The sequence below is a fragment of the Caenorhabditis elegans genome, chromosome III (genome assembly GCF_000002985.6).
Source record: "Caenorhabditis elegans chromosome III".
NCBI classification, from domain to species: domain Eukaryota; kingdom Metazoa; phylum Nematoda; class Chromadorea; order Rhabditida; family Rhabditidae; genus Caenorhabditis; species Caenorhabditis elegans.
Genome location: NC_003281.10, coordinates 4,263,348 through 4,272,503, shown reverse-complemented (window position 1 = coordinate 4,272,503; position 9,156 = coordinate 4,263,348). Strand labels below are relative to the sequence as shown.

At 36.0% G+C, this 9,156-nt stretch overlaps 2 protein-coding genes across 2 annotated transcripts; one reads left to right on the top strand and one right to left on the bottom strand.

Moving 5' to 3' along the window:
• On the bottom strand, window positions 1-2,247 carry R10E4.1 (BTB domain-containing protein). The gene is made up of 4 exons (NM_065453.9): window positions 2,085-2,247; window positions 1,383-1,876; window positions 1,177-1,337; window positions 1-580 (listed from the first exon to the last, which is right to left on the bottom strand). Exons 1-4 carry the CDS (start codon window positions 2,231-2,233, stop codon window positions 251-253), a joined length of 1,134 nt encoding a protein of 377 aa, NP_497854.1. The 5' UTR covers window positions 2,234-2,247; the 3' UTR covers window positions 1-250.
• Window positions 2,248-3,233: 986 nt separating this feature from the next.
• On the top strand, window positions 3,234-8,721 carry sftb-1 (Splicing factor 3B subunit 1 domain-containing protein). Its single transcript, NM_065452.7, has 11 exons — window positions 3,234-3,381; window positions 3,454-3,733; window positions 3,780-4,442; window positions 4,495-5,238; window positions 5,289-5,376; window positions 5,781-6,015; window positions 6,066-6,335; window positions 6,395-7,330; window positions 7,378-7,806; window positions 7,856-7,921; window positions 8,309-8,721. The coding sequence occupies exons 1-11, from the start codon at window positions 3,238-3,240 to the stop codon at window positions 8,420-8,422; spliced, it is 3,969 nt and encodes a 1,322-aa protein (NP_497853.1). The 5' UTR covers window positions 3,234-3,237; the 3' UTR covers window positions 8,423-8,721.
• The last annotated feature ends 435 nt before the right edge of the window (window positions 8,722-9,156 follow it).

Here is a 9,156-nt window from a genome sequence, read left to right as displayed (position 1 = left end):
ATTATTGAGCATTTATTATGAAAGATTAAAAGATGAAAAGCGTAAATGTTACATACAAATGTATCACTAAATTTGAATTATTAAAAATACTTCGAAAGATGCATCATTTTTGGAAATAAATGAAGTGAAAAAGAAAACTATAAAATGGACAGGGAATGATATTTTCGAGTGTATGTGCTTGATTTCAAATTAATGTAATTCAATTGAGATTTCTAGTCATGGAAATGGGGGTAAAGCTTATGATAAAATACTAATGATGGCCGAATACAAGTGGCCGGAAATTTCCATATCTTGGAACATTGTAGCCAGGCTGTGGTGGACGTGGATCCGCATTTCTCAATGGATCAGCAATTCCAAGAAGACGTCCATTTGGTGGATCCTGATCGTCGATTGGATCGATGTTTGCTCGATGAGAATTTACTCCACGACGACGTTCCAACTCTTTTCCACGTCGACTTTGATTCTTTGCCATGTAATCCAAAACAGCAAGTTGTGTCTTCTCAGAAAGATCTCGATAGTATGATTGAAGACGGAATTGAGCTGGTGATTGGGTTACTGCCACGTATTCGACAATAATTCGCTGAAAAATTTAAGATATCAAGACGGGAATATGCAACAAAAGTAAATGGGCTATCACTTATGGTTATCTTAATTTGATGTACTTATATATATTGGATGAGATCTAATTTAAGTTTGGTTATTAAATTAGTTTACTAATTTGGCTGAAACATTTTTGGCAAATTTACAAAGTTGCCCCCCCCCCTCCTTTTAATATGAAAATCCAACTTTTTGATTTGATATAAAATGAATATAGAAATGTAGAAAACTATTCGTTCAATCTGAAAATAATGTTTATTTTTGCTCTAAACTATTTGAAAAGCACTTCAAATACTGCGTTAAAGTTGCCGTTTCCAGTTAAAAAGTTTTTGGCAAATGATAGCTTTCGAGTACTAGTTGAGGTGTTTTTCAAAATTTTAAACTCAAATTAATATTTTTTCCGATGGTACAACCCATTTTCTTCATTTCTATACCAGTTTTTCATTCATTCAATATAATGAATTATAACATTGAAACAAACAGTTTTGTAAGTTTTGCAGAAGATTTGCCGCCCACGCTTGTTGTAGATACCGGGAGCAATTCATAGTAAATTCCCCACAAGTCCACGTTTGAACGTACCAAAACTCTTTGCATCTTATACTTTTCCACGTAAGAGAAACATTTCTCCGTCTTCTTCTGATATTCATGATAATGTGCACACATGAACATCTCACACGCATCCACAATTGGTTGACATTGATAACGATCTGCGAGTTGGAGAAGATAGTCGAGGCTTTTCTCTGCAAATTTGATAATAATTCGATTCTCAAAATTGTGGAACATACTTGTAACAGGTTGTCTGTGTGGATAAATACATCTGAGGAAAGTTATAATCTCACGGAACTTCTCTTTCATCTCATAGATTTCTTTATCTTCACCCAATTCTCCATAGAATAATGCTTTAAAGAATGGAGACATCATTGACAGATATCTTTTATTCACACGAATAAGACGATCTTCAACTTTCAACAAAGCATTCTCTTCTTCTGGTAGAACATCAAAATAGTCGTAGAGCATTCCGAAGTTCATAGTTTTAATGACATTCACTGTGATTTCTACTCTCATACTTCTCAGCTTCTCTCGAACCATATGATCTTGAAGCTTCAATGGACGAAAGTAGACATGATTGGATCCTGTATATCGTCCAGTAAACTTTTCGCTTCTCACAGAGTTTGTAACGTGAGCCCGAATTTCGAATTCAACTTCCGCTGACCAGGTGGCTGGAGTTTTGAAGTAAGCAGCAAAGCATTCGAAGGAATTTGCACGCAACTCAATTTGCCTGACAATTCAGTTTTGTTATGGGATTATATTATTTCTCAGAAGCAACGTTGATCGATTTCCGTGCAAAAATACGGTTTCTCGAAACGACAATAAAGAGTACTGTAGTTTCAACTTCTTAAAAATTATGTTTTTTTTTAACCATAAAGCCAAAATTCAGCGTTTTTTCCAGAAAAGTGAACAATTTATCGTTTAGAAGTAAAACTGACCATTTCATACACTTCAAATGAATCCAATATCTGTAGACTTTGTGCTCCTCGTCTAGGACCAAATCAAGAGTCTTGCTACTCTTAAAATCATCACTTAAATCCACAATATCCACTGGATACTCTTCAGCGGCAGCCTTGTTCGGAGCCATTTTCAGACTTTACCCTGAAATTTTCGATAAGATTTTGTTGGGGAAAAAAGAATCTCATAAAAGGAGAAAAGGCATGAACTGAAAAAGAAGCACGTGGCAGACCGAAAAAAACGGGGAAATCGATAGAAAAGGGTTGTAGGGGCAAGGAGACATCTAAACAACACACATGCTATATGCTGCCCCAGTATTCTGCGTCTCTTCTCTCTCTCTCTCTCTCTATAAGAACGAGAAAGCAAAAACATGATAAAACCACTTAAAAAAATAAGAAAGCTTTTATTTTAAATAAAAATTTAAAAATAAGAACATTTTAGTTATGCTTCAATTTTAAAGTGGCCACAATGTTGGTGAAAAAAAATTAATTTTTAAAAAAGTTCACAATTTTATTGGAAATTTGCTTATAAAGTCGATATACGTCGAAAGAAACACTAAAAAACAACAAAAAACAGAAAAGACCTACTAAAACGAGCAACTCACCATATTCCAAATGAAATGTCAAAACTCTTGAAGTGAACACAATCTTCGATCTTCCTCCACTGATCGGAGAGCGCGCCAGCAGGTGCTGTTGGCGCGCGACCGGTGCATTGACGCGATTCTCGTGCAAAATTTCGAATGCAATTTTCGCCTTTTAAGGGACAGTTTTCAGTTATTTTACGTTTAAAAACTTTTAAATTATTTAAAAAAAAACAACAGAAAAACTTTAAATATTGTTGTCTGTCTGATGTTCATAAAAATTCGTAAGATAATCCATTATTTTTCAAGGGTATTAATATTTTAGTTTCTTGAGTGTATTTCTTTGAATATTGTTCATTGTAAAAGGATTATGGTTTCCATTTCTTTTTAGTGATTTCATTAATAAATTTTTGCAATTGTTTATTACAATTTGAAAATGGTTTCGCGCAAGCTATCGAAGTTTAGGATGTTGTTTTCTAAATCTTTTCTAAAAAAAGTTTTTTTCCTTCCAACTTTAATCTTTCTTCCATATAATCAATATTGATTGTAGATCGATGTCTCGTTCAGGCGAGGCTTATGCGCAGGAGTTGAACCGCAAAAGGGTCGCAAACCAGCGTGCCGCGGCAGCCGAAGACAACGATGAGAATAAGGGAAACGGAAATAAAGTGGCCTTCGGAGCCGCTGGTAATTTCGACACGGTTAGTGAATTCTAATACTTTATTTGAAAATTTGAAAATTCTCTATTACTTTTTGAATCTTTTCAATTTCAGGATGTTTACGGAAGTGTTCGTGGTGAAAATCGGGATAGTTACCTAGACTCGATTGGAACCGGAGAAGAAGATGACGTCGATGAGGATTCGATGCCGAGTGTACAAAAGAAAAGTACAAATTATGCACAGCCACACAAATTCATCGAAGAGGTGGCTGCTGCCTCCGAGGACACTGATCCATTCGCAGATACTCGCACAAAAACCATCGCAGAACGACAATCCAAGTATCACGAAAGAGCTATGAGGAGACAGATCTCTCCAGACAGAGCGGATGCTTTTGGTAAGATCGAAAATCATTTTGACTTTAATTAAATTTATTCTTTCAGTTGATCAAACTCCTGACAATCGGAATCGAGGTTACGCAGAAGTTATGCGTGATCAGATGTACCATGAAGAGAAAGGGCGTGTTGAACGGGAGCTTGCCGATCGAGCAAAAGCTGGAGAGCTTCATGTTACTGGACAGCCAGAGAAAAAGAAAGGAAGATGGGATGCTGAAGCTCCATCAACTGATGCATCTTCTGATAATCTTGGTGCAGCTTCTGCAACTCCATCTCAGGGTTCTGCTCCACGAAAAAGATTAGGATTTTCGAAGATTAGTGCAGATGCAGCAACACCAAGAGCTGCTAGATGGGATGAAACACCGGCTCACTCGACTGGAGCAGCTGATGCAACTCCTTCTGTGGATAAATGGTCAACGACTCCGGCAGCACAGACCCCGAGAAGAAATCGTTGGGATGAAACTCCAAAAGAGAATCTCAATGATGGATCAATGACACCGGGATGGGGAATGGAGACTCCTGCTAGAGGAGGATCAGATGATGTTAAGATTGAGGATACTCCATCCGCATCGAAGCGTCGTTCACGATGGGATCTGACACCATCACAAACTCCGAATGTGGCAGCAGCTACTCCACTTCATTCCGGATTACAGACACCATCATTCACACCGAGCCACCCTTCACAGACTCCAATCGGAGCAATGACTCCAGGTTTATTACAAAATATTGTAATTAATATAAAATTAATATAAAATATATTCAGGTGGAGCAACTCCAATTGGAACGGCAGCAATGGGAATGAAAACACCAGCTCCTCATATGATTCCAATGACACCTGAACAAATGCAAATTTACCGATGGGAGAAGGAAATTGATGACAGAAACCGTCCATTGACTGATGAAGAACTCGATTCACTATTCCCACCTGGCTACAAGGTTCTGGTTCCTCCAATGAACTACATTCCTCTGAGAACACCATCACGGAAGTTGATGGCCACTCCAACTCCAATGGGTGGAGCTGCTGGTGGAGGATTCTTTATGCCTGGAACACCAGATAGAGATGGAATCGGAGAGAAAGGAGTCGGTGGTCTGGTGGATACTCAACCTAAGAATGCAGAATTACCACCTCTAAAGCCAGATGATATGCAATATTTCGATAAGTTGTTGATGGATGTAGATGAGAGTCAACTCACGAAAGAAGAGAAAAATGAACGGGAAATTATGGAGCATTTATTGAAAATCAAAAATGGAACCCCGCCAATGAGAAAGAGCGGATTGAGAAAAATAACAGAAAACGCGCGAAAGTACGGAGCAGGTCCACTTTTCAATCAAATTCTTCCACTTCTCATGTCACCATCGCTGGAGGATCAAGAACGGCATTTGATGGTAAAAGTTATTGATCGAATTCTATACAAATTGGATGATCTCGTCAGACCATATGTGCATAAGATTCTTGTCGTCATTGAGCCACTTCTTATCGATGAGGATTATTATGCAAGAGTTGAAGGTTTGAAAATTTAGAATAAATTTTAAAATTTAAAAATTAAATATTTTCAGGTCGTGAGATCATTTCCAACCTTGCAAAGGCCGCTGGATTGGCAACAATGATTTCTACAATGAGGCCTGATATTGATAATGTTGATGAGTAAGTTTGTCGACAGTTTTGTTGATTTTTCAATTAAACAAACACCAAATATATGGTTGTTCAATTTTCCCTGGAAAACAGTAAAAAAATTGAAGAAATATTAAAAATTAGTTTGAAACTATAGAAAATCTGGCAACTTTTGGCCATTTTTGAGAACTTTCTGAAACGTTCCAGCTGAAATTAATGTTAATTTCAGATTAATCAAGTGATTTTCTATAGGTTTACACTAGTTTTTAATTTAAAAAAGTCCGAAAAGACCGAATTTTTTCAAAAAAAGTTTTAAAAATGTATTTTTTAGATTTTTAAAAATCTCACTATGAAATTCGGTATTTGCGGGTCAGTTTTAATGAATTTAAAGCAGAAAAAACATCACAAAGCTTTTAATCAAACCCAAAAATTTGCAGATATGTCCGTAATACAACCGCTCGTGCATTCGCTGTCGTCGCCTCAGCTCTCGGAATTCCAGCTCTCCTCCCATTCCTTAAAGCTGTGTGCAAAAGTAAAAAAAGTTGGCAGGCTCGGCACACGGGTATTAAAATTGTTCAACAAATGGCCATTTTGATGGGTTGTGCAGTATTACCACATTTGAAAGCACTTGTTGATATTGTTGAAAGCGGATTGGATGATGAACAGCAAAAGGTTTTCTTTTTAATTTCTAAAGTTTCTGGAATTGATGCAAATCGTTTCAGGTCCGAACTATCACTGCTCTCTGCTTGGCAGCTCTCGCCGAAGCTTCATCTCCATACGGAATTGAAGCTTTCGATTCAGTGTTGAAACCTCTTTGGAAAGGTATTCGTATGCATCGTGGAAAAGGTCTTGCTGCATTCCTTAAAGCTATTGGTTACCTGATTCCATTGATGGACGCAGAATATGCTTCATATTATACAAGAGAAGTGATGCTCATTTTGATTCGCGAGTTTGCATCGCCAGATGAGGAAATGAAAAAGATTGTTTTAAAGGTGAGTGATATAATAACCAAAACATTCGTAGAACTATCGTTTAACATTTAAATTTGCAGGTTGTCAAGCAGTGTTGTGCAACAGACGGAGTAGAAGCGAGTTACATTCGAGACGAAGTACTTCCAAGCTTCTTCAAAGCATTCTGGAATCAAAGAATGGCTATGGATCGTCGTAACTATCGCCAATTGGTTGATACAACTGTGGAAATTGCTCAAAAAGTCGGATGCGTTGAGATGATTGCTCGAATTGTTGATGATTTGAAGGATGAAAATGAGCAATACAGAAAAATGGTTATGGAAACAATTGAGAATATTGTAGCGTTGCAAGGAGCGACTGATATTGATGCTCGACTTGAAGAACAACTGATTGATGGTCTTCTTTATGCTTTCCAGGAACAAACTCAAGAAGATTCTGTGATGCTTGATGGTTTTGGAACAATCTGCTCAAGTCTTGGACGACGTGCCAAGGCATATATCCCACAAATCTGTGGTACTATTCTGTGGCGTCTCAACAACAAATCTGCAAAAGTTCGTCAACAAGCTGCTGATTTAATTGCCAGAATTGCACCGGTTATGCATATGTGTGAAGAGGAGAAAATGATGGGACACATGGGAGTAGTATTGTATGAGTATTTGGGAGAAGAATATCCAGAAGTACTTGGATCAATTCTCGGTGCATTGAAAGCAATTTGCAATGTTATTGGAATGACCAAAATGACTCCACCAATCAAAGATTTGCTGCCAAGATTGACACCAATTTTGAAGAATCGTCACGAGAAAGTGCAGGAGAACTGTATCGATTTGGTGGGAGCAATCGCTGATAGAGGATCTGAATTTGTATCTGCAAGAGAATGGATGAGAATCTGTTTCGAGCTTCTCGAATTGCTTAAAGCTCACAAGAAAAGTATTCGAAGAGCTGCAATTAATACATTTGGATTTATTGCAAAAGCTATCGGACCACATGATGTTCTCGCAACGTTGCTCAATAATTTGAAGGTAGGCTCGGATTAGAAGTGATTCTTTTAAAATAAATTATTTTTCAGGTCCAAGAACGCCAGCTCCGTGTGTGTACAACAGTCGCCATTGCCATTGTTTCGGAAACTTGTGCCCCATTTACAGTACTTCCAGCAATTATGAACGAGTATCGTGTACCTGAAATTAATGTACAAAACGGAGTTTTAAAAGCTCTTTCATTCATGTTCGAATACATTGGAGAAATGGCAAAAGACTACATTTATGCAGTTGTTCCGCTGCTCATTGATGCATTAATGGAAAGAGATCAAGTTCATCGTCAGATTGCAGTCGACGCAGTTGCTCATCTTGCTATTGGAGTTTATGGATTTGGTTGTGAAGATGCACTTATTCATTTATTGAATTATGTGTGGCCCAATATGTTGGAAAACTCACCGCATCTTATTCAACGATGGGTGTTTGCATGTGAAGGAATGCGAGTTTCGTTGGGACCTATTAAGGTTTTTATTTTAAATTCTTAATAATTTCAAAAATTAAAATTCATTTCAGGTTCTTCAATATTGCCTGCAAGCTCTTTGGCATCCAGCGAGAAAAGTTCGAGAACCAGTGTGGAAGGTAATTATTTTAGTTTCCTTGAATTTTCAATTACAGAAATAGTGGAAATATTCGGAATATAGCTTTTAAAATATTTATAGAATGTTTCTAATTTTTTAATGATTTTTTTCAATTGAATTTTTATTTTTCAGAGAAAATTTATTTTTATTGTGAAATATCTTCTTTTTTTTCGACCAAAAGTGAGCGACCGGAAAAATTGAAAAAGGAAAAAATTAAATACAGGTTGCGCGGGAATTCAAAAATGTTTTGGTACTTCTCAAATTTTCCGCAAAATTTAAAAAAAGATTAGAAAATTTCTATAAATTTTTTAAAATTTGTATTCGGAATATTGAGACGTTTTTTCCACAAGCGCTAAATTTTTATGTAATTTCATATTAATATTTCCAGGTCTTCAACAACCTAATTCTTGGCTCCGCAGATGCTCTTATTGCCGCCTATCCACGTATCGAGAACACCCCAACAAATCAATATGTCCGCTACGAACTTGATTATAATCTTTAAATAATTTTCTAATTTTTGTTTTTTTTATTTGGATCTCGATAACTTATTTTTCTATCTCCGTGTTCCCTCCCTCCTTTCATCACATTTTCATAGAAAACGAAACCTTTTATATTTTAATCCCATTTCCCTCCAAATATTCTCTTGAATCTAGATTAATCTAACAAAATTGTTTTGGTTGTCAGTGGTTTTTTTTTGTTTTTCTATTACTTTTCTCCAATATCAATCAATTTATTCCCAAAAAAAAAAACAACAACAACTCTTGCGATAGATATTTAAAATGAAGACTTGTCAAATTATTTTAATGTTTTAAAGAAATCCCTTTTTTTTTGTTGAAGTCAAATTTCGCTTATTTTTTCTCGTTTAAAAATTTTTTAAATACCTTAAAAAATATCAGAGTTTCCTAATACTCTCCAAATATAAAAATAATTTTCTAATTTTATTTTTGGCAAAATTATCTTTAAAAAAGAAATTTTACAAATTCTTTCAATATTAGTTCCTTAAAAACGAAAATTTTGCGCTTTTTGCAGCAACAGTACAGTGGCTGGTCTCGAAACGACAAATGTGTATTAAATGCAAAAATGGTGTGCGCCTTTAAGGATTACTGTAGTTTAAGAATCTCTTTGTTACGGAATTTTCATCGATTTTTCATAATCTTCTTTCAATTTTTATTTTTCTAATCGAAAAACTTTTGTTTGCACAGAATTTTCATCGATTTTATCTCAAAAATATATTTA

Excerpts from the sequence above, each read along its gene's own strand:
- R10E4.1 (NM_065453.9), bottom strand. The coding sequence starts at position 2,233 with ATGGCTCCGAACAAGGCTGCCGCTGAAGAGTATCCAGTGGATATTGTG. Across the intron at positions 1,877-2,084 it reads CATTTGAAGTGTATGAAATG|GCAAATTGAGTTGCGTGCAA; the intron begins GTCAGTTTTACT and ends CTGAATTGTCAG. Across the intron at positions 581-1,176 it reads ATAAGATGCAAAGAGTTTTG|CGAATTATTGTCGAATACGT; the intron begins GTACGTTCAAAC and ends TAAATTTTTCAG.
- sftb-1 (NM_065452.7), top strand. The coding sequence starts at position 3,238 with ATGTCTCGTTCAGGCGAGGCTTATGCGCAGGAGTTGAACCGCAAAAGG. Across the intron at positions 3,734-3,779 it reads AGACAGAGCGGATGCTTTTG|TTGATCAAACTCCTGACAAT; the intron begins GTAAGATCGAAA and ends TTATTCTTTCAG. Across the intron at positions 7,922-8,308 it reads TTCGAGAACCAGTGTGGAAG|GTCTTCAACAACCTAATTCT; the intron begins GTAATTATTTTA and ends TAATATTTCCAG.